This window comes from Moschus berezovskii, chromosome 22, assembly GCF_049115385.1.
Source record: "Moschus berezovskii isolate FMDL1 chromosome 22, NW_MosBer_1.0, whole genome shotgun sequence".
Taxonomy (NCBI): domain Eukaryota; kingdom Metazoa; phylum Chordata; class Mammalia; order Artiodactyla; family Moschidae; genus Moschus; species Moschus berezovskii.
Genome location: NC_142481.1, coordinates 13,737,585 through 13,761,252, shown reverse-complemented (window position 1 = coordinate 13,761,252; position 23,668 = coordinate 13,737,585). Strand labels below are relative to the sequence as shown.

Sequence of the window (23,668 nt, the reverse complement as noted above, 5' to 3'; positions counted from 1 at the left end):
CCTGGCTGCCCAGATGTGCCATGACAATCGCCTACCCAGATGAAGCCCCTGTCTCTGTGACTGAGGCTGGGACAGCCTTTAGCCTGCTCCCCAAATGCGGCCCCCACTACTCTTTCCTCTTTAAGGACTCAGCCCGGTCTGGGGTGGGGTGTAGGGGGGACCACCGGCCCGCCCCCACCTGTTCCCTTCCCCACCGCTCCCCTGCGGGCCCCATTCACTTGTTGATGCGGGGCGGGAGCAGAGGGGGCGGCCCCCTCCCCGCTCCGAGTCTAGCGCCCAGCCTGCGCGCCTCTGGCTGCGCGCCCAGCCCCACGCGCCCCCGCGCGGCCGCCGGGGAGGGAGTGGTGGGGAGGGGGGGCCTGAGCGGGGGCGCGGCCGCCCTCCCCCGCGGGCGGGCGGGCGCGGCCGGGCCCCTCGGGCGGGCTGGGGCGGCGGCGCGGCGGAGCGCGGCGCTGCAGCCATGGCGGGCGGCGCGCGGCTGCTCTGGGTGTCGCTATTGGTGCTGCTGGCGCTGCTCCGGTCGCAGCCCGGGCTAGGTCGACCCCGAGAGCGCCTCCGCGTGCGCTTCACCCCGGCCGTGTGCGGCCTGAGCTGCGTCCATGGGCCCACCGGCCCCCGCTGCACCCCGACCTGCGCGCCCCGCAACACCACCAGCGTGGACAGCGGCGCGCCCGGCGGGGCGGCCCCGGGGGGACCCGGCTTCCGCGCCTGTGAGTGCGGGGTGGTGGTCCCGAGGGAGGCGTTCCCGGGGGGAGGAGGAGGATCCCTGGGGATGAGGGAGACAGTCCACAGGAAGAGGGATCCCAGATTCCTTGTGCCAGAGTGCTGGGGGGTCCCCGGCTTATTTGAGGAAGAGAGCCTCAAATTCCTGGCTTTTGGGGTTGGATCCTGAGAGTCCTGTATCTGCAAGCAGTGAGGGGTCTCAGGGACCTGTGGTGTCCCATGTAAGGCGAAGGGGGCTGACTTTCTTGCTTTTGAGTCAAAGTGGGGAATCTCAAAATTGAGGGGCTCTGGAGCTTGGGGAAAAGGGGTCTGAATCCTGCGACTGTGAGCAGGGTCCCCAGAGTCCAAGGGAGCGTTCCAGGGCCTTGAGAAGCGGTTTCCCGTTTCTTCTTCTTTGGGTGGGAGGCATTAGGAAAGTCTAGGATGGGAGTGCCTGTGAGGAGGGGGATTGGGGTGTGGAAAGTCGATCCTGAGAGCTGAGAGGAAAGGTGTTCATAGGAGGGTCTCTCCAAGATCCCTAGTTGCAAGGGTCGCACGTGGAAGAGCAATCCAACAGGCGGTATGGGGGGAAAGGCGCCCCCTGGGGGGCAGAGGACACAGGAGGGTCTGCGCACCAGGCTCCTCTAGAGATGGAGAGCCCTGGTGGGGGCTGGGGGAGTCAGGTGAGGTAGGGGTGGTGGGCCACCTGTTGGCTCCAGGGTGTGGTGGTGGGTGGGCTCTCAGAGTCTGGGCCTACCTGCCCCCAGTCCCGGAGGCCCTCTGGAGTGGGGAGTGGGGGCCCCTGGCGCCGAGAACTCGCCCAGCCTGGCCCCCCGCCAACGCAGCCCTGGCCGGCGTGAGCTCATCTCTCGCCGGAGCCCCCGCCCGCTGCCACTCCCTCTCTCCACCCCTTCCTCCCTCTTTCCCTCACTCCCTCCCGGCCCAGCCTCAACGGGCCTGTGCCAGGCGCCGTGCCCAGGCGGGTGCCAAGCCCCTGGAGGCGCAAGGAGGGGACTGCGAGGGCCGGGGTGGGGGTGACCTCGGGAGGACCTCGATGTCCTCAGCTCCTCACCCCTCCAGGGGTGTGGGACATGGAGTTGCCTGTGCCCATCTAGCGGCCCGCCCTGGGTGTGGGAGCCCTCAGGGAGCTGGGTGGGGGGGGGCTACACTCTGGACAAGAGAAGACAAAGCAGTGTCTTTGATGGCTCGGAAATGCCCCCTCCCCCGACCGCTGCCCCCAAAAGAGACTCTTCTTATTTTGGAAACTTGATTCCTAGATAAGCTTCTCCTAAGTCTGCCACTTAATTAAGAACCCCTCTTAGAGCACCCTGGAGTCCTGGCCTGAGCCCCCTAACTAGGGGAGCCGAGAATCTCTGCCCTCAGTCCCCATGTCCCTCCGCACCGCTATCAACAGACTCCAGAGACCAGCCCCTTCAGTGAAGTTCCCGCCCATTCTTCTGATGTAATTGCCCCAAACTGCGCCCCTCACCAGAGAACTCTAGTTTTGTCCCTCAGCTACTCCTCCCCACTTCCAGGGGAAACCCCAGATTACAAAGGCTGTACAGTGATAACTCTACTCTAGCTGAATTCCCTTCCTGAAAAAGTTTTCCGTTTTCTTCTACTTCTAACTGAATCCCGTCAGAGATCCCTGATTGCTGGGTATCCAAGTCCTCTCCCAGCTGACACCCTGCCCCAGAAACTTCTGAGCCCTCTATTTTCAGAGAAACCCAAAGTTGGTCTTGATCAGCTAATTCTCCCAAGAGGACTCCAGATACTGTGCTCCCCTCAAGCAGCCATTAATCTAAAGACTGGGGTACCTTATTCCTTAGCTGAGAGGGAAGGGGGTATTCCACAATATCTTAGAATCTTCCCAGACAGCTAAGGCTCTCATGTGCTGGGGACTCCCAAGAATTCCACTACTCCATCTCCACCTTGCTCTCAGCACCCTCAAATTGGCCGTTCCTTCTTAGTCACTAGAGTCCCATTAGTAGGTTGCTGCTGCTGCTAAGTCGCGTCAGTCGTGTCCGACTCTGTGCGACCCTAGAGACGGCAGCCCACCAGGCTCTGCCATCCCTGGAATTCTCCAGGCAAGAATACGTAGGTAACTTTCCCCAAAAGGACTAAAGAGGTTCCTTCTGCCTCCGTTTCCTCTGGGATCGGCTCCCTTTCTGTTCCAGAAACCTCCTGAGGTCTTCGAACGGCGGAATGCTGCCTTCTAACTGATCACCTCCCAGGAGTACAGTCTCCGTACCCTTACAAGTTGAGGGGGCTCCCTCTATATTTTCCTGTCTCCAGTGTGTGGCTCAAAATCCCACACACGCCTTTCTAGACGGCCCCGGCCGCCTGCCCCCTTCTTCCCCTCCGCACAGCTGTCTCCAGCTGTTCTCAGCAGCCCCAGGGGAGAAAGGGAGGGGGTGCCCTCTCAGGATGTGTCCGGCCTTCTTTGGCTCAGCGGGCCCGGGGCTCCCCCAAGGGTCCAGAACGAGGAGCCGCCGCCCTGCCCCCGCCGCACCCGTCTCTTTGTTTACCCCGCCGCACAGCTGGCAATGCCCCGCCCCAAGGTGGCCAGAGGCCCAGCGGGGACGCGCACACGGAAGAGCAGGCGCGTTCCCGCTGGCCCCTCCCCGGGGCTACCGGAGGCGGGAAGTCAGAGCTGGAACCGGGGAGCCGGAGCCAGAGGGGAGGTGGGCGGAGACAAAGCGCGGGGATGTGGGGCTAGGACGCGCAGATAGCGGGGAGGTGGGATGAGAGGAGCGCGGGCGAGCGAGCCAGGGCAAACTAACGTGAGGAAGGGGAGGTGGGTGGGGCTAAACGCAGCAGGTTAGACGCCTCGATGGGCGGGGTTTGCAATCCCTAGGGTAGAAGAACGCGATGTGGGCGGGGACGGGGCGGAGAGAAACGTACAGCCTGTAGGCGGAACTTGAACCGGCCGCACGGGGTGCAAACGTGCCTAGAATGGTAAGGAGACTGAGTTGCGAGCACCGGATGGTGCCAAGGAGTGACTGAAGTGTAGTTTTAGTCAATGGAAGTGACAAGCGCTGGGTCTGACAGGGCTGGAACAGCAAATGATGGGCAGGACTAAATGCGAAGGCACGAGCTAGAGCGGGCGTGGCTGAGCCTATAGGCGGGGCCAACACTATCTGGGTGGGGCCAGTAAGCCTCGGACTCCGCCGGAAAGTGGGACTTGAGAGGGAGGGCGGGGCGATATGCAAGTGAGGGAGGAGCTTGGGGCGTGGCGAGTGGACTCAGGGGGCGGGGCTACACCTCCAGGGGCTGGACCCAGCCAGTGCCAGTGGCCAGGGTTAGTGAGATGACACAAGACGACTCAAGGCTGAACGACTTAGAACTGAGTGATACCTTTGAGGGTGTAGTTATAACGTTAGGGGTTGAGCTAGTGAAGGGTTGTAGTTATAACGTTAGGGGCTGAACTAAGTGAGGGTGCTCTCGTCCCAAGGGAGGCTGCAAGGAGGGTTGCCGACCCTGAGTGTCTTCGCTCTCTCCCCAGTCCTGTGTCCCTTGATCTGTCACAATGGAGGAGTGTGCGTGAAGCCTGATCGCTGCCTCTGTCCCCCGGACTTCGCTGGCAAGTTCTGCCAGTTGCATTCATCAGGCGCCCGACCCCCGGCCCCGGCCATGCCAGGCTTCACCCGCTCTGTGTACACCATGCCGCTGGCCAACCACCGCGATGATGAACATGGTGAGGAGAGTGCGGCCAGAGTTCCCTCCCTACCTTCCACCACCTCGTCGTTCCTCTGACTCCCATGCTTCCTTCCTTCCCCTGAGTACCCTTCTCCATTGCGCCCTTTTCCCGCATTCCTACTCGCACTTTGCCCCGCGTTGCCTCTCTCCAGGCGTGGCGTCTATGGTGAGTGTCCACGTGGAGCACCCGCAGGAGGCGTCGGTGGTGGTGCACCAGGTGGAGCGTGTGTCCGGCCCTTGGGAGGAGGCGGATGCCGAGGCAGTGGCGCGGGCGGAGGCGGCGGCACGGTCGGAGGCGGCAGCGCCCTACACAGTGCTGGCACAGAGCGCGCCGCGCGAGGACGGCTACTCAGACTCTTCGGGCTTCGGTTACTGCTTTCGGGAGCTGCGTGGAGGCGAAGTGAGAGGAGGCCGGTGGGGTGGGGCCCCGAGCTTGCCGCCGCGCGGGGGCGCGCTCACCCTACACTTCCCCACAGTGTGCGTCCCCGCTGCCCGGGCTCCGGACGCAGGAGGTGTGCTGCAGAGGGGCCGGCTTGGCCTGGGGCGTTCATGACTGTCAGTCGTGCTCGGAGCTCCTGGGTAAGCCCCAGGATGTCCCCAAGGTGCTCGGAGCTGGGGAGGACTGAGAACCCTGCCGTTCCCTCTGCCCGTAGATGTACCCTTACACGAATTCTAGCCACGCCTATCCCGTTGTGGGGATCCTTTCCAGTCTAGACCCACCCATACCAGCTGGGACCATCCATCCCACTTTCTGACTTTGGCTAGCTACCCTGTTCTTACCCGACCTTCACGCCATTCGCCAACCTAAGGCTGACCTTGCGCTCAAACCATACTCAACACCTTTTAGATCCTGCCACCCATTTTCGCCCCCGCCCACTCCATTCTCGCTCCTCCCGCCCCTGGCCCACCCCTCTCCTCTCTCCACAGGTAACACCCACCAGGCGGGCGCCCCAGATGGGCCGTGTCCAACTGGCTTCGAAAGGGTTAATGGGTCCTGCGAAGGTGAGCTGGGGCAAGGGTGGGAAGAGCTCGGGTCTAGGGAAGGGGCTGGCGGGGAGCTTGCCCTGATGCCTCTGGGATCACCACATTCCTCGTAGATGTGGATGAGTGCGCGACTGGCGGGCGCTGCCAGCACGGAGAGTGTGCAAACACGCATGGCGGGTACACTTGCGTTTGCCCCGACGGCTTTCTGCTCGACTCGTCCCGCAGCAGCTGCATCTGTGAGCCGCTGGGGTCTGAGGCTGGTTCCGTGTCCACCCTATCCTCATGGCCGAGCACCCCTGGGTCTAATTCCCTTAGACCACACCCTCCCAGATCCTCCCAGATTCCCTGGTTCCCCCAGTCACTCGTACCTCCCCTTCCACACATCTCAGACTCTCAGACTCTCTGGAACCTCTTCCGCTCCTCTAAGAACCCCTCAAACCTTTTCAACTCAGATCTCCAGACTTGCATCAGCTCCTCTCAAGCCCCTACATTTCCTCATCTCTCGCGATACTTCAGATCCTGCGATCCTTCCCAGACCCCCTTTCACCCCCTCAGACTCTCCCCAAGCCCAGAACCCTTCTCAGACCTCTATGCCCCCCGCCCCAGCTCTTCTTCAGACTCTTTCAGAGATTTCCCAGATGCCCTTCACATCCACCGAGCCCTCCTTGGGACCATTCCCCTCCTTCCAGATCCCCTAGTCCACTACACTGCCAACCCTTCCCTGAAGAATTTCCTCCCCGACCTCCCCAGCCCAACACGTGATCTCAGAGGCCAAGGGGCCGTGCTTCCGCGTGCTTCGAGATGGCGGCTGCTCGCTGCCCATTCTACGCAACATCACCAAACAGATCTGCTGCTGCAGCCGTGTAGGCAAAGCCTGGGGCCGGGGTTGCCAGCTCTGCCCACCCTTTGGCTCAGGTGAGTGCCTCCTGCCTGCCTTTCTTTAGCACTTTTTTTTTTTTTTTTTTTTGCGTGCGTGCTCTCTGTTCGATTCTTTGCAACCTCTTGGATTGTAGCCCGCCAGGCTTCTCTGTCCATGGAATCTCCAGGCAAGAATACTGGAGTGGATTGCTATTTCCTACTCCAGGGGCTTTTCCCGACCTAGGGATCAAACCGGAGCCTCTTGTATCTCCTTCATTGGTAAAGTGGATTCTTTACCACTTGGGCCACCTTGGAAGCCCGCCTTTCTTTCAGTTCAGTTCAGTTGCTCAGTCGTGTCTGACTCTTTGCGACCCCATGGACCACAGAACACCAGGCCTCCCGTCCATCACCAACTCCTGGAGTTTACTCAAACTCATGTCATTGAGGAGAAGGCAATGGCAACCCACTCCAGTACTCTTGCCTGGAGGGTCCCATGGACAGAGGAGCCTGGTAGGCTGCGGTCCATGGGGTTGCAAAGAGTTGGACATGACTGAGCAACTTCACCTTCACTTATCACTTTCATGCATTGGAGAAGGAAATGGCAACCCACTCTAGTGTTCTTGCCTGGAGAATCCCAGGGATGGCAGAGCCTGGTGGGCTGTTGTCTATGGGGTCGCACAGAGTTGGACACGACTGAAGCAACGCAGCAGCAGCAGCCGCAGCATGTCCATTGAGTCGGTGATGCCATCCAACCATCTCATCCTCTGTCATCCCCTTCTCCCACCTTCAATCTTTCCCATCTTTCTTCAGAGTTGAGCAAATAGGGCCCACCCCACCTTGGGCCACACCCACACCTGAGGCCCTCGACCTTGAAGTTAGGCTGTGTCCCATGAGCGTCACCCCCAGCCTCAACCTCTCGTAGCCCTTGAGATAGACTGCTTGCCCACCCTTGTCTCGAGGCTTGGCCAAGTCCCCAGCTTCTGAGACACAATCTCCTATCTAACTTCAGCTTTGGGTCCCGCCCAAGACACACCCCTCTCCGAGACACCTCCCTGGCAATCTTTTTCTGCATAAAACCAGACCCCACAATGGACCTGATTGCTTCCTGGCCTGTCCCTGTAGACAGCAAACCAGACCCCGCCTTCAACTCCTGTCCCTGCCATCATCCCAAAGAGGGAAAAACATCCTTGGTCCCACCCTTAGCCTCTGAGATGTCCCATTCTTTAGCCAGGGTACCACCCCATCTCAGCATCCAAACCAAACCTCTAACACACCCCCAGGCCAAGCCTTCTCCACGATCAAGTCCAGAGCCTCAACTCCCTCTTCTCTTTTTCCTTCACCGCCCCTCCCTCTCATTCCCCCTACTCTCTTGCCCTTTCTCTGCCCATCTTTCTCCCTTTCCTGTTACCAGAGGGGTTTCGGGAGATCTGCCCAGCCGGCCCTGGCTACCATTACTCGGCCTCCGACCTCCGCTACAACACCAGACCCCTGGGCCAGGAACCACCCCGAGTGTCCCTCAGCCAGCCCCGTGCCCCACCCTCCACATCTCGACCACCCTCAGGTGAGCTGGTTTCTGGAGGAGGGGGTGTTGTCTCCAAGGGGCTGCCCCCGACTCACCAAAAAAAGGGGAGATGATTAGGGACACCCAAATCCAGGTCTCCAATGCTGACACCCCTTCTTTACCAGGCTTTCTGCCCACTCATCGCCCAGAACCTCGGCCTGAGCCCCGGCCAGGCCCTGAGCTTCCCCTGCCCAGCATCCCTGCCTGGACTGGTCCTGAGATCCCGGAATCAGGTGTGGTAGAGGAAAGTGAGGGCATTGATGTGGGATATTACAGGCAAGAATTCCAGGGAGGGAGGCTCCACTGTGAAGATTCTAGAATAGAACAAATAGGGATTTGACAGCCAGAGGCGTTAAGAAATGGGTGGGAAAAGATCAAGGTTTGCTGGGTGGGGTAGTGTTTACATCAGGGGCTGGAGACAGACAGCCCTGGGTGCAAGTTCTCTGTCATTACTGTGAGGATTAAACAACCTGTCTGTGAAGTATCTAGGAGATATGAAGTGCTCAGTTAATGTGAGACAAATAAGTGATTTTCGCGCAGGACAAAAAGAACATATTTCAGGCAGCGGGCTGGAGAGTAAAATATTAAAAAATGGAAACTTTGGGTTGGCAGTATGGGAGGATTCAGGCAGAAGACCTGATGAGAACATCGCATGATAGAGAAGGGCATCAGAGGGAGAAGACTGGGTTTGAGGAGGGACACCCAGGAGGGTGTTTTAGGTAGAGGATCTGAGTGAATTGTACTGGGGTGAAAGGGACGGGATTCATACATGGGGGAACCCTGGCTCACTGGACCCCCGCAGGTCCCTCTGCAGGCGAGTGTCAGCGCAATCCCCAGGTCTGCGGCCGCGGACGGTGCATCCCCCGGCCCAGTGGCTACACCTGCGCGTGCGACTCCGGTTTCCGGCTCAGTCCACAGGGCACACACTGCATCGGTGAGCCAGGCTGAGCGGGGAGGATGGAGGCGGGGCGGGAGGCTGCATGCTGTCACCTCCTGACCAGGCCCTTCTGTACCCTCAGACGTGGACGAATGTCGCCGCGTTCCCACGCCTTGTGCTCCCGGGCGCTGCGAAAACACGCCAGGCAGCTTCCGTTGCGTGTGCGGGCCGGGCTTCCGAGCCAGCCCGCGGGGTACGGAGTGTCTGGGTGAGAAATCCAGGCCCCACTCCAGCCGGGGTCTCGCTCCACCTCTCCCTCTGGAGAAGTCCCCGCCTTCGCACGCTTTCCCACGTCCCTTCAGCCCAGCTACTGCCTTGGCCTGGCCCCCGGCCCCTCTCCAGTCTCCAGACCAATTCCGGCCCCACCACTGCCTCTTTCGCGACCTGCCCGCCCTTCCCGTCGGGGCGGGTCCCTGTCTTCTACTGCCGGGCCTTCTCTATGGTGCTGGGTCCTGGCCCCGCCCTTCCATTGGCCCCGCCCCTCATGCAGCCCCGCCCCTTCTATGTTCCAGACTAGTGCCTGCCCTCTCAAAGGCCCGTCCCCTGACCCTCAGCTGCTGTAACCCATCTCATCACCGTGACTCCTGATTTCCTCCCTTTCACACTATTGCCCCATTCTCAATCCACCCTTGCCCCCCTCCTGCCTTCCCTTTTCTGGGTCTGCAAAGCTGCCCTTCCCGCCCTTGGCTTACCCAGTCCTTACCCTCCCCCAAATTGTCACCCTCACGATTCCCCTCTCTGCCTCTTCCCAAGCTGGGTCCCCAACTCAGGTCCTGTCCTCCCCACTGAAACTCCGCCGCAGCCTTAAACCGACCCACTCCGAGCCCCTCTACCGCCCCTGGCCCCCGCTTCAGCCTGTCCCCTGCCCCAGCCTGACTCCGCCCCTGCCGTCCCCGCCCCCCACCCCCCGCCAAGTCTGTCTGGGGGAGGGGAGGAGGCGGAGTGTCTGCCCCAGCCCCAGTTACCCTGTTTGTGCCCGCAGACGTGGACGAGTGCCACCGCGTGCCGCCACCGTGTGACCGTGGGCGCTGCGAGAACACGCCAGGCAGCTTCCTGTGCGTGTGCCCCGCGGGGTACCAGGCTGCGCCCCACGGAGCCAGCTGCCAGGGTGAGGGGCTGGGCATGTAGGGGGGAAAGGAAGAGCAGCAGCGGTGCGGGATGCTGAGACGGAGCCAGGAGGCAGAGGGAGGCTGATTGATTCGAGACAGAGGCCAGGCTCTGAGAACCAGACAGGCAGCCTGGTTGGGGACGGAGAGGCCAAGTGATGGAAAACAGAAAGGCTGAGTCATGGAGGTTGGAGAAACAGAGGGAGGGGGTGGAGATGAAAGGGTAGAGTTATGAAGGACAGAGTTTAAGGAGGCCCGCTGATATGGACTAGAAAGACAGAGTTCTAGGAAGCAGACAAGCAGCTTCACAGGGATTGAAAAAATAGAGGGATAGAGGATGGAGGTAGGATGATGAGGGATAGGATGGCAGAGTGAGGAGGATGGAGAGCAGGGGGATTAGGACAGAGTGGCAGGATGGTGCAGGGTGAAAGGTCAGAGTGATGGAGGTCAGGGAGGCAGAATAGAGTATGAGGGGAGGGGTATAAAGTAGGTATGACCTGGGTCCCTTGTTTTGAGCAGATGTAGATGAATGTATCCAGAGCCCGGGCCTGTGTGGCCGAGGGGTCTGTGAGAACCTGCCTGGCTCTTTCCGCTGTGTGTGCCCCGCTGGCTTCCGGGGCTCGGCATGTGAAGAAGACGTGGATGAATGCGCCCAGGAGCCACCGCCGTGCGGGCCGGGCCGCTGTGACAACACAGTGGGCTCCTTTCACTGTGCCTGCCCTGCTGGCTTCCGCTCCCGAGGGCCTGGGGCCCCCTGCCAAGGTGAGGGGGCCAAGTCTAAAGTCATTCCGCCCCGCCCCTTTGCAGTAGGGACCGGAGAGAGACAGGTTTGGGGTGGGGGGGTGCAGCAGAGAGGCAGAGGGATGAGATTCAGTGGAGGAGGACAGGGACAGAGGCCTGGGGACAATGAGGGCATGGGGAGAGTCTGGCTCCAGAGTCTTTCCCCCTTTCTCCAAATATGAGGGTGCTCTCCAGTCCTCCCCCCTTTCTTGGATGATGCTCTTGTGCTTGTGGGCTTCCCCACTGGCTCAGCGGTAAAGCATCCACCTGCAATGCAGGAGATCATGTACAATGCAGGAGACACAGGTTTGACCCCTGGGTTGGGACGATCCCTTGGAGAAGGAAATGGCAATCCACTCCAGAGTATTCTTGCCCAAGCTATCCCATGAACAGAGGAGTCTGGTGGGTTACAGTCTATGGGGTTGCAAGAGTCAGGCACAACTTAGTGACTAAACTACCCACCTTGTGCTTGTGGGAACTCTTAGGAAGGGACAGGGCTGAGGCACAAAGGCATCATGCAGGAGGTGGTGTCTTGGCCACTTCATGGCAGTTGGAGAGACCATTAATGGGGAAGCAATGAAAGGATCTGTCCTTCTGGCAGGAGGGGGCAGCCTGAGCAAGGTCCAGGACACTGCCTCCAGAATGGAATGTTGGGGTGGGTGGTGATGGTAGGGGGGTCCAGTCCCCTTCTTCAGCCCCACTGGCCTCCTCTGCCCCAGATGTGGACGAGTGTGCCCGTAGCCCCCCGCCCTGTGCCTATGGCCGGTGTGAGAACACGGAAGGTGGCTTCCAGTGCGTCTGCCCCACAGGCTTCCAGCCCAATGCTGCCGGCTCCGAGTGCGAGGGTGAGGCCGAGGAGGGAGGGAGGAATGTGGATGGATGAGGCGGGCATTGGGCCACTACTTCAAAGCCGCACTCTTGTCTGCTCCCCAGATGTGGACGAGTGTGAGAACCACCTGGCATGTCCTGGGCAGGAGTGTGTGAACTCACCCGGATCCTTCCAGTGCAGGGCCTGTCCTGCTGGTCACCACCTGCACCATGGCCGATGTACTGGTAAGATCAGGCCCTGGGTGTGACCTTGGACCTGCCTCATGACTCCTGACCGAGATCGTGACCCTTGACCTGACCTGCAGCCTTCTAACCTGTATCTCAGTCCCCTTACCTGGACCACAACCCCCAGAGCATGACTGTGATTCTTGATCTAGACTTGACCCCCCGATCAGAGTGCAGTTTCTGATCTGGACAATGACCCTTGGCCCTGAATGTGACTTCTGCCTCTGTGATCAATGACCTTCAACTTGACTGTGACATTTGACCTTAGCTATGAACCCTGCTGATAACCCTGGGACCCCAACCCCGGTTGCATTTGTGCCCCTCCTGTCCTCTGGCCCTGTATTCGACCTGTGACCCCTAAACTTGACTGTGACATCCGATCTAACCATAACTACCAACCATAACCCTGACCATAACCCCTGACTGTGTGATGCTTGACCCTGTCTTTTTCACTTCCCCTGCCCTTTCTCAGGGTCCCTTCTCTGGGACCTGATTGGGTTCATGATCCTGGATCCCAACCCCTGACCAGAGACTCAGACCCCTGACTCATCAGAATGGCATCCAATTATCCTGCTTTATAATACCTGACCCCTATCCCAGTCCCTTCACCTGCCCCTAGGATCCTGGCACAGGGAGTTCCCAGAAACCCAGACACAGGATCCCCCAAAGATGGTTCCCAGGATTAGGGAGCCCTGGTCTCCCTTACCCAGTTCTGCTGCTGACTCATCTCACGTCCAACCCAAGACACTTCCCATCATTTCTTTCTGACCCCCATCCATGTGTCCCTAAGCAGAACCTCCTCTGAAATCCCCATTTCCGCAGATGTGGACGAATGCAGTTCGAGCGCCTCCTGCGGCCCCCATGGCCACTGCACTAACACCGAAGGCTCCTTCCACTGCAGCTGCGAGCCAGGCTACCGGGCGCCAGCTGGTCGGCCGGGGCCCTGCGCAGGTGGGCTGGGGGGGGCGCCTGGGAGTGGGCCCTGGCTTCCTGGGAAAAGCCTGGTGGGGAGGTGGGAGCTGGAGTAAGGGACTGTACAGGTGGAATTTACAAACTGGCCGTCTGGGGCGTGGCTTGCGAGCAGGGTTGCTACTTTGGAGGTGGGGCTTGGGTCCCGGGGGCGGGCCTGGTGACCCAGTCTGAACTCTGGGTACCCTAGACGTGAACGAGTGCCTGGAGGGCGACTTTTGCTTCCCCCACGGCGAATGCCTCAACACCGACGGCTCCTTCGCCTGTACTTGTGCCCCCGGCTACCGGCCTGGACCCCGCGGAGCCTCTTGCCTCGGTCGGTACCCAGGCCGGGCCTGAACCGGGAAAGGGTGGGGAAAGGGAGGGGCGGAGTTGGAGAGGAAAGGGGGAAAGGGCGGAGTCTGGGTAAATTGGTCAGTGAATGGAAAGATTCGAGCCAAGCTCGTCGGGGAGGTGGGGCTTTCAGGAAAGGGAGGAGCCTAAGGCAGGTGGGGAAGGCGTTAGAGTCTCGGAGCCATAGGGGTGGGGAAAAGGCGGTGGAGGGGCGTGGTCTGGAGTGTCAGGCAGAGAAGGAGACTGACTTGCGGTCGCCTACACTGTCCCGCAGACGTGGACGAATGCAGCGAGGAGGACCTCTGCCAGAGCGGCATCTGTACCAACACCGACGGCTCTTTCGAGTGCATCTGTCCTCCGGGACACCGCGCCGGCCCAGACCTCGCCTCCTGTCTCGGTGCGAGGCCCCGCCCTGGCCAGATCCCTCTCCCCTCTGCTTCCTGGTCTCCCCTATTTGTCTCCCTCTCTGCCTCCCCTCTGCTTCCTCCTTCCCCCTTCCCCGCGTCTCCCGCCTCCCCCTTCTGACTCTGTTCTCCCCTCCTTGACTCCCCCACCTGTTCTCCTTTCCCTCCTGGCCACCGCTCTTCCCCCGCGCCGCTTCCCCCATCTGACTGCCCCGCCTCCTCCTTCAGACATTGACGAATGTCGGGAGCGGGGCCCGGCCTTGTGCGGGTCCCAGCGTTGTGAAAATTCCCCGGGCTCCTACCGCTGTGTCCGAGACTGTGACCCCGGCTACCACGCAGGCCCCGAGGGCACCTGTGACGGTGAGACCACTGCCCCCGCCCCCCACGAAGAGCTTTCTTGATGACCAAGGAGGGGCTCCAGGCTTCACTTAATCCCATCGGTGGTGCAAGCAAGTTGCTAGTGTGTCCTTACATTGACTGCAGTGGGGAGACACTTATGTGAGGAAACAGACCAGAGCTCGCTTCCAGAAGCAGCACAGATTTGGGGGTGGGGGAGGGTGTGCATGTCAACATTTTGTGGAACAGATGAAATGACTGTGGACTGCCTTGGGTTCTTGGGTTGCCAGACCCCTGATTCATGGAAACCTAATTTCATGGACCTCATTCATTAATTGCACAAGAATTCATTAAGCCCTACCATGTGGGGCACTGGCGGCAGGACAGGCAATAAGGCCAACAAAATCCCTGTCCATGGGATTTCCCTGGTGGTCCAGGGGGTTAGACTCTGCAGTCCCAACGCAGGAGGCCCGGGTTCGATCCGTGTCAGGGAACTAGATCCCACGTGCTGCAACTAAAAATCCCACATACCACAGTGAAGACCCAGCACAGCCAAAAGAAAACAAACAAACAAACAAATCTCTGTCCTCATGGAGCTGATGTTTTAGGGGGGAGAGACAGACAATAAATATGTAAATAATTTTGATCCATTCAGCAAATGATTTAGGGGCACCTACACCTGGGGATACAGGGAGGAACAGGACAGACACAAACCCCTGCCAACGTGGAGCTTGGATTCTAGGGAGGTGACAATCAGCATGTTAATAAATACATGGATGTAAGAAGTTTAAGAAGGAAAGTAAAGCAGGATAAATGGACAGAGAACAGGTTAGATAAGGGTGGGAGGCTGATTAGGGGGGCTTGACCTAGACTCTGGAGTGAAGCAAGAGAGGGAGCCATGCAGATAGCTGAGGGGAGAGTGTTCCTGACAAAGGGAACAGCAAGTGCAAAGGTCCTGAGGTGGGGCCACGTTTAGGCTATTTGAGAAACGGTAATGAGGCCTTGCCTGCCTTAAAAGGTATCAATGCTTGTTGGTCAGACTCGTAGAATACCAGATTCAGAGACCTCTCAGGCATAGGAATTGGAAGCAGCACCAAGAACCTGTGAAATCCAGCCTGTGACTCCCCTCTCTTTCCCCTGCGCCCTCCCCATGCTTTTGCAGACATAGATGAGTGCCAGGAATACGGCCCAGCGATTTGTGGAGCCCAGCGCTGTGAGAATACCCCTGGCTCCTACCGCTGCATGCCAGCCTGTGACCCTGGCTACCAGCCCACACCAGGGGGCGGTTGCCAGGGTGCGTGTCCCAGGGGCCATGGGTGAGACGCGGAGGGGATAGAAGTTCCCGCCTCGGCCTAATTGTCTGGTGGTTGCAGATGTAGACGAATGCCGGAACCGGTCCTTCTGTGGGGCTCATGCCGTGTGCCAGAACCTGCCTGGTTCCTTCCAGTGCCTCTGCGACCAGGGCTACGAGGGGGCGCGGGATGGGCGTCACTGCGTGGGTACGGCGCTCCTGGCGGAGGGCGGGGCCAGAGGGTGGGGAAGAGGCTGGTCAAGGCTTGCTCCTCTCCATAGATCTGAGTGCATGTAACTTTTAGGGGTATGGAATTTAGACCTTGGAAAATAAGATCATCTTCATGTCAGTCAGGAGTCCCTATTAACTCAGATTTTATTTGGGGTGTGCTTTAAAAATTCATGCATAAGGGAGTAGAAGTGCAGTAACCTTAAGTGTACATAAACATTTCTCCCCCCAACATTTACAAAAAAATGTTTGGCAGTACATGGGACCTTAGTTCCCCAACCAGGGACTGAAACCCTGTCCCCCACATTGGAAGGCAGTCTTAACCACTGGACTGCCAGGGAAGTCTGCCAACATTTTATGAGAAAATTTTCTAAACATACAGCAAGTTAAAAGGCCTGTAGACTGAATCTCTGCCCAGCCATGATCTGCATTCTATTATCATTATACTTGCCTCCTCACATGTCTCTCCATTAATCCACCTAATTTTTTGGAGAGATTTAAAATTAAATTGCAGGTATCACTATATCCCTCCCAAAAATTTTTCATGCATAATGCATGTCATTAACCAGATCGATCAATATGTGTTCACAGATATTTTTAAGGTTCAACTTACATACAGTGCAATGCATGATTCTTATACATTCTCTTAGTTTTGACAAATATGAACACATCAGGCTTCATTTCTTTAAAGGGAATCAAAACTGTGAAGTTCAGGGAAATATTTGAACTTGGGGGATACGTGAATATAGGAATTGTAATGAGCCTAGCTGTCTCCCAGCTCTGCTATCCTCTATTGCATTTATCTTCAGGCAGATTCTCTTTTCACAATGACAACAGGGGCCCTCGCACCTCTGGCTGACATCCTCAGCTTGCCATCCCTAGCTACAGAGGGAGGCTCTGCGTATTTCTAGAACAAGCCCCAGGACTGGCTTTGATTGGCCCAGCTGGGTCACTGCCTGTCTTTGAACCAGAGAAATGCATCAATCTGCTTGACCTGCTCAAAACACATGGGTTGAAAAATGGAGGAGCAGAGGGCTCCCGTGGGGGAATCAGGGTTTGTCACTGGAACAGAAGTAGAGGATGGGATCTGAGCCATTAAAATACTTGAAAGCTCAGACTTTTATGGAATTCCAGAAGTTTACCACTGTTGACTCTCTCTTCCCTGTTGTCTCCTGCTCACAGATGTGAATGAATGTGAGACGCTACAGGGCGTCTGTGGAGCTGCCCTGTGTGAGAATGTGGAAGGCTCCTTCCTCTGTGTCTGCCCCAACAGCCCTGAGGAGTTTGACCCTATGACTGGGCGCTGTGTTCCCCCTCGGACCTCTGCTGGTGAGACTGAGATCAAAGTCTACCTAACTGATGGCTGCTGGCCCCACAGGAAAGTAATGGGATCTAACCATTCCTGACGTGGACAGCTGCCATCAGTTAGATGCTGTTGTTTTAAACATCAAAAAACTGCAAAACACAGGAGTTAACCTAGGTGTGGGACTAAGTGTCAGGAGAAGTAGATCCTGGTTCTGACTTGACCAGATTCCTCCATTCAACAAATGTTCACGGTGTTTGGGCACTGAGAACACAGTAGTGACCAGAGAAGACCACCCTGTCTTCAAAGGGCTCACAATCCAGCGGCGACAGATAGCAATATAGCCTGACAGTAATAATCTAGAGAAATCAGGACTGTGGTGGAGGCAAAGGCCATGGGGTAGGGAGGGAGGAGAGGGCAGGTGAGAGAGGGGCTCAAACGGCTCCACGTGGACAGGTTGTGGGGCTGCCTAGGTTGGGGAGCACTGTCTAGGCCTTGGTCTGGGTTTGAGTATGAAGATTCCCAGGCTGGTTTGGGATGTGTTGATGAGGAGGCCAGGGAAATGCTCTCTTATACCTGAACTGCAGGTGGACTGAGGGGCCAGATGCTTGGGAGAGGGAGATAGGGAGGCAAGAAGTACAGAAAGAGAAGAGGCAAGAATGGGAGAGACCACGGCCGATGGATGGTGAGGGGTGTGGAGCCTGGTTCTGCCACACGGGGGCCTCAGTCTCCCCGTTCATAAGGGAGGGGCTGGAGGCTCAGCCCGCACTGGGCTAAAGCACCCTTGTCTCCGCAGGTACGTTCCCAGGCGCGCAGCCCCATGCACCTGCCAGCCCCAGTCTGCCGGCCAGGCCCCCACCCCCACCCCCGCCCCGCCGGCCCAGCCCACCCAGGCAGGGCCCTGTGAGCAGCGGGCGCCGGGAGTGCTACTTTGACACCGCGGCTCCGGATGCCTGTGACAACATCCTGGCTCGGAATGTGACGTGGCAGGAGTGCTGCTGCACTGTGGGTGAGGGCTGGGGCAGCGGCTGCCGCATCCAGCAGTGCCCGAGCACCGAGACAGGTGGGCATGGGCCTTGGGGTACACGCAGGGCTGAGGGTTTGGGTAGAAATAGGTGGACATTGGACTGGGCTGGGACAAGGGGACACACTTGGACAAGGGGCAGAGGTGCTGGTATTGCATGGGCAAGGGTGACTTGCCAGCCAGGTGGGCATCAGGCTGAGAGGTGGATACAAACAGGCACAGGGGCTGAAGTCTGGGGCAGTGAAGGGCAGGCATGGGGCAAGAGTAAGCACTGAGGCAAGTGGGCACAAGCCAGCCCAAGGCAGGGGTAGGGCCAGGGTGTGGGGGCTCAGCCTTGTCTCTGTGTGCAGCTGAGTACCAGTCATTGTGCCCCCATGGCCGGGGCTACCTGGCGCCCAGCGGAGATCTGAGCCTCAGGAGAGGTAAGGCCCACCCACCGTCAGCCTCCAGCCGCGCTCTCTCACCGTCTCTGTTTTCTTCATCTCTCTCTCATCCTGTTTCTCTGTCTTTCCCCTTCTGACCCTCTGTCTCTGGGTCCTTGTCACCGTCTCTTCCTCCTTCTCTTTCCTGATCCTGCCCTGCAGCCACACACTCCCCTCCCCCGATCCAGCCCATCCCACAACCTGGCCCTCCCCCATCTCTGGTGAGGCGCGTGCCTATGATCATCTTTCCTGCAGACGTGGACGAGTGCCAGCTCTTCCGAGATCAGGTGTGCAAGAGCGGCGTGTGCGTGAACACAGCCCCGGGCTACTCCTGTTATTGCAGCAACGGCTACTACTATCACGCCCAGCGACTGGAGTGCATCGGTAAGAGTCCCCCACCTCCACCATCACCCCCACCCTCGCCTGGGACTCTTTCCAACCCTTGGTCACGCCAGCGCCTCTCTGGAATGTGACCACCACCAGCAGGAAGTCGTTCCTGAAGTCTAGACTCCATTTATCAGATTGTCAGTGCACTGGGGAAAGGGCAAAGGGAAGGAGGCTACTTCTTAATCACTCCCTCCATGCCTCCCTAGATAATGACGAGTGCGCGGACGAGGAGCCAGCTTGTGAGGGCGGCCGCTGCGTCAACACTATCGGCTCTTATCACTGCACGTGCGAGCCCCCACTTGTGCTGGACGGCTCGCGGCGCCGCTGCGTCTCCAACGAGAGCCAGAGCCTTGGTAAAGTCTTCCCGCGCCCCGCCCCGTCAATTATTACGCCCAGTCCCGCCCACGCCGTCCAGCCCCTCTTAACCTCCACTCAGCCTCTCGCCTACACCCGGGCCACGCCCCTCGCGCGTGGCTCGGTCACACCCCTTAACGCCCCATTTAGCCTCTGGTCTTGGCTTTTTTGACTCTCAAAACTGGAGGCCAGCTGGCGTGGTTAAAGATGAAGGTTTCAGAGGAACCTCCCTGCCACTTGCTGGTCAAGCACGTTTGCTTATTCCCTTTTGGACCCCTACAGCTTGCTTTCAGCACATTGCGTAGATTGGCAGTAGCCCCTACCTTAGAGGGTGGTTCTAAAGAATACTGTTTTCAAGAACAGAAGGAGGACCTGGTCTCACTAAATGCTAACAGCATGCTTTCTGCTATTCCCCTGTGTGTCTCTGTCTCTTTACACCTCTCTATGAGTTTCTGTCTTTAGGCTTTTCTCTAAATTTCTGACCCTCTCTGCATCTGTCTTCGCTTTTAGGTCTTTCTCTCTGCACCTTTGCTTCCCTGTGTTTCACTGAGTCTCTGACTCTTTTGATGTGTTTGTCTTTATTTCTTTGGGTCCTTTCTCTCTTTTTGCCCATTGACCCAAACTCTCTTCTCCTCCTGCTTACTGTTTCTACAACATCCTCCCACACTCTCTCTAAGACGTCATTCAAACAACAATGCTCAGAGAGGAAAAGCAACTGCCCTGGGGTCACCAAGCCTTCCAGAGGCCAGGCTTGGATAGATTCCTCCTCTCCAGACCCTATCTCCCTCCTATTTGATAACTTCGTGCCAGGCCAAGCCCTGTACTCACCTGGAGCTACTTCAGAGGACTTTTCGAAGCCACATCACAGCTGATGAGAAGGACTGAATGATAGGGAGGGGCTGGCTGGGCTGAAGGAGATTGAGCAATTTGGGAGGACTTGAGTGTCTTCTTCCTTCCTTGATACTGTCTCTGCCCTCAGATGACAATCTGGGAGTGTGCTGGCAGGAAGTGGGGGCTGACCTCGTATGCAGTCGCCCTCGGCTGGATCGCCAGGCCACCTACACAGAATGCTGCTGCCTCTATGGCGAGGCCTGGGGCATGGACTGTGCCCTCTGCCCTGCACAGGACTCAGGTACCGCCACCTGCCTGGGCCACACTCAGAGACTCTGCCCCTCGGGGTCCAAATCCAGTCCTCAGACTCCAGTCTTAGACCCCAAGATCCCCCCAAACTCAGCCCCTCAGACCCCTCTGTCCCGGCCCATTCCTAAATCTTGGTTTCTTAGGCCCCAAGTCACAACCCAAAGACCTCCAAGCCTCAACCACTGAAAACCCAAGGCCTGAGCCTGACTCAGCAGGTGTCATAGTTCCAGTCCCATAGGGCCCTTAGGTCTGGGCTCTCAGACCCTCAACCCCTGGTCTCTGGAACCCCAAGAAAGCCCATGAGACCCCTCCCCCAAAGCCTGGACCTTTAGAACTCAAATGCCAGTTGCTCAGATCCTACCATCCTGGCCCCCAGACTCTGGTCATAGCTCACAAACCTCCAAGTTCCACTGGCTTGGATATTCATATCCAAGTGCCTAAGAGGCCAGCCCACAGCAACAAAGATCCCTCTTACTTTTTCTCTTAAAAGCCCGGAGTCCCCCATTTCTCAGCCCTTGGGAAACCAGAACCAGCCCCAGGTCCTTGGTCCCCTGACTTCCAGGTCCCATGGCTCAGATCCATTCCCATGGATCCTGACCCCTCAGGTCCCTGATACTTGCCAGTCCTAAAACACCTCCATCCCACCTTCATAGGCCCCTGGCCCAGATGTCATGGGTCCCCAAATTCCATCACGTGGATCCCGACTTCTAGCTGTCGTCCTCCGTACTCCTGACCTCAGTGCCTTGGAATCCCAGTCTCAATCCTCAGACCTTCCGTCCTGGCTCCAGAACCCCTGATCCCAACCCTGCAGCCCCAACCCGCTCCTTTGACACCCCGCTAATGCCTCAGCCCAAACCCCTCCCACCATCTCCTCCAGGCTCCTCTTCCCTGAGGGGGGACATAAATAGTCGGTGCCGGGGAAGCCTGAGCTGATTGTTAGGCTTGGCTCCTATTTGCAGATGACTTTGAGGCCCTGTGCAACGTGCTGCGCCCCCCTGCATATGGACCCCCGCGGCCAGGTGGCTTTGGACTCCCCTACGAGTATGGCCCAGACCTAGGTCCACCTTACCAGGGCCTTCCCTATGGGCCCGAGTTGTACCCACCACCCGTCCTACCGTATGACCCCTACCCACCGCCACCTGGGCCCTTCGCCCGACGGGAGGCCCCCTACGGGACGCCACCCTTCGACATGCCTGACTTTGAGGACGTTGGTGGCCCCTACGGTGAATCCGAGGCTCCTGCTCCATCCGGCCCGAGCAGCCGCTGGCGCTACCGGCCCCGTGACACCCGTGGCTCTTTCCCAGAGCCCGAGGAGTCGCCTGAAGGTGGAAGCTATGCTGGTGAGTACTGAGGCCCGAGTGATGAGCGCTAAGATGAGGACAAGGTGCACAGAGATGGCGATCGGAGAAGGGAAGGCGGGAGGAACGCGGGAAGACAGAGACAGAAACAGAGAAGTCGGGGGGAGACCCAGGCTCAGAGTGACAGGAAAACAGACATCTAGCTGGAGTGAGCGACAGAGAGCAGAGATGAAGAGGAGCAGAGCCAGCTCGGCAGATGAACCGAGAAAACGGTGAGGACAGAGGGAAAAGCTAGAGAGAACAGAGCAGCGTAAACATCCTGGCCCCACAGCGCCGCCCACAGCCCTGGAGCGGGATGGACAATTTAGAAGGGGACCCAGGGAATCAGGCCAGGGCCCCACTTGAACCCCGAAATCCCTACACACTCCGCAGGCGCCCAGGCTGGGCGCTACGAGGGACTGGAGGCGGAGGAATGCGGGATCCTGGATGGCTGTGCCCACGGCCGCTGCGTGCGCGTCCCCGAGGGTTTCACCTGCGACTGCTTCGACGGCTACCGCCTGGACATGACTCGCATGTCCTGCGTTGGTGAGGGGGTGGGCCAGGGCCAGCATCGAGGGGTTGGAGATAGGGTGGAAAACCTTTACCAGCGGTGGGTAATCAGGGTCGTCAGGAAGACCAACCAAACGGCTCGGCGGGGGATCAGAAAGAATTCTTGCTCAGGGATGGGGCATGCCTGAAGGAGAGGTCAGGTTGTGAGGAAAGCCAGGTTGTGACCACAGGGCCAGGGCTGGGCTTGAAGCTGGATGGAGAGAATAGAATCCTGCAGGTGTGATTGCTAAGGACTCCCAGGGCTACTTTGAGCGATTTGCTTGACTTCTTTGAAGAACCTTCAGTCTTCCCATCTGTAAAATGGGAATTTGAATCATGTCTGCCTAGTTTAGACAGCAGGAAAGTGAATGGTTACAAGTCAGACTCTGGGGCAGTTGGACAGACCTCAGGCTCTGTCCAGCAGCGTGATATGTGATCTCAGACAGGTCACTGTCCCTTGCTCAGTTTTTCTCATCTGAAAAAATGAGTAGATCTTACAGAACCCATTTTACAGAGCTGAGAATATCGATTTGCAATGACAATGAGGTCTTTGTGTAAACCAAAGCTCAGCAAAGAGAACTGACTTCCCCAAAGACTCAGAACTAAGAAACAACAGGGGGCTGGGCACTCAGAGTCTTTGCCAGATGGTCGGAGAACTTCCTGGGCTTTTTGTGTGACACTGGGCGAGGGGCTTCCCCATGCTGAGGCTCAGTTTGCCCAGTACCTACCTCATAGGGTTATTAGGAGGATAGTTAATGCAGGTAATATGCTCAAAACAATGTCTGGCACAACACGCATTTGTGGTTGTTTATATCATCATCAATATTGTTTTCCTAACAAAAACCCCAGTGTCCTAGGGGCTACCATACCCATCTCACAGAACACAGAGCTGAAGCACAGAGGTTAAGTCACCTGTCCAGCTCACACAGCCAGCAGCCTCCACTCCGACAGGAGACTCAGCACCCACAACCCTCAGGGGCCAGGGAGGCGGGCTCCTGGGTTCCCAGCCCTTAATAGCACTCCTGGTATTCCCGCTCCCCAGACATCAACGAGTGTGACGAGGTCGAGGCTGCTGCCCCGCTGTGTGTCAACGCGCGCTGCGTCAACACCGATGGCTCGTTCCGCTGTATCTGCCGCCCAGGGTTCGCACCCTCACACGAGCCGCATCACTGCACGCCCGCCAGACCCCGGGCCTGAGTCCCCAGCAGCCCTGGGCCGCCCACTCCGCGCCTGCGCACGCGGGGTCCCTGCTGCGCAACCCTGCCACCCGCCCGCTCGCGCACATGCGCACAGGGATGCCGGACCCGGCAGAGAGGAGGGTCAGTGGGACAGATGGACAGAAGGAGCAGCCTTCCTACCGACGCCGCGGGCCCAGGCTTAGCCCACGGTCTCCTTCACATTCCTGCTCCTTTTTATAAAAATGTTCAATTAAAAAACACCTATTTTGTACCTTCCGCCTCTGTCTGCCTGATGTTTCTCAAAGTTTGGGTCCAGAATTTGTTCTTTGAGCCACTATATTGCATCCTCTCCCCATTCCTGCGCCTCCGTCCTTGCTCTGTCCCAGCTTTTCTCCTGTGTCTGTCTCTCTGTCTCTGTCTTCTGGCTCCTGTCTTTCTGCTGCTGTCCCCGGCCTAATTCTCCGTGTCTCTGTTTCTGTGTCTCTTTCCCCGTTTCATTCTCTCTCTAATCTCGAGGTCATACCTCTGGATTTTTAATACTCCTGCCCTTCCCGATAAATCCCGTCCATAGCCTCAACTTCCCCTAGGCCTCAAGAAGGGGTGGGATAGGGTAGCCTAACCCCTGATCAGAGTGCTCCCTCTTTACTCAGCTAGAGGGAACCCCAGATTTCCTATACTTCCCAAAGAAGTTTCAAGCTTCTCTGGTGTGAGTGGGCCATCGGGAGGAGGTGAG

At 58.0% G+C, this 23,668-nt stretch overlaps 1 protein-coding gene across 2 annotated transcripts; it reads left to right on the top strand.

The window, feature by feature from the left end:
* The first annotated feature begins 423 nt into the window (after positions 1 to 423).
* LTBP4 (latent transforming growth factor beta binding protein 4) lies at positions 424 to 23,211 on the top strand. Of its 2 annotated transcripts, none has more exons than XM_055412125.2 (30): positions 424 to 710; positions 4,208 to 4,399; positions 4,554 to 4,801; positions 4,878 to 4,980; positions 5,329 to 5,403; positions 5,499 to 5,621; positions 6,136 to 6,300; positions 7,655 to 7,804; positions 7,930 to 8,037; positions 8,607 to 8,738; positions 8,824 to 8,949; positions 9,724 to 9,849; positions 10,367 to 10,609; positions 11,347 to 11,472; positions 11,561 to 11,680; positions 12,503 to 12,631; positions 12,840 to 12,965; positions 13,257 to 13,379; positions 13,615 to 13,746; positions 14,885 to 15,016; positions 15,096 to 15,221; positions 16,424 to 16,570; positions 17,341 to 17,607; positions 17,919 to 17,990; positions 18,246 to 18,374; positions 18,584 to 18,730; positions 19,711 to 19,863; positions 20,831 to 21,211; positions 21,602 to 21,754; positions 22,800 to 23,211. In XM_055412125.2, the coding sequence occupies exons 1-30, from the start codon at positions 461 to 463 to the stop codon at positions 22,952 to 22,954; spliced, it is 4,659 nt and encodes a 1,552-aa protein (XP_055268100.2). In that variant the 5' UTR covers positions 424 to 460; the 3' UTR covers positions 22,955 to 23,211. The 2 variants fall into 2 exon arrangements, with proteins under 2 accessions (XP_055268100.2, XP_055268101.2); XM_055412126.2 differs by lacking the exon at positions 424 to 710 and adding an exon at positions 3,643 to 3,660.
* Positions 23,212 to 23,668: the final 457 nt, after the last annotated feature.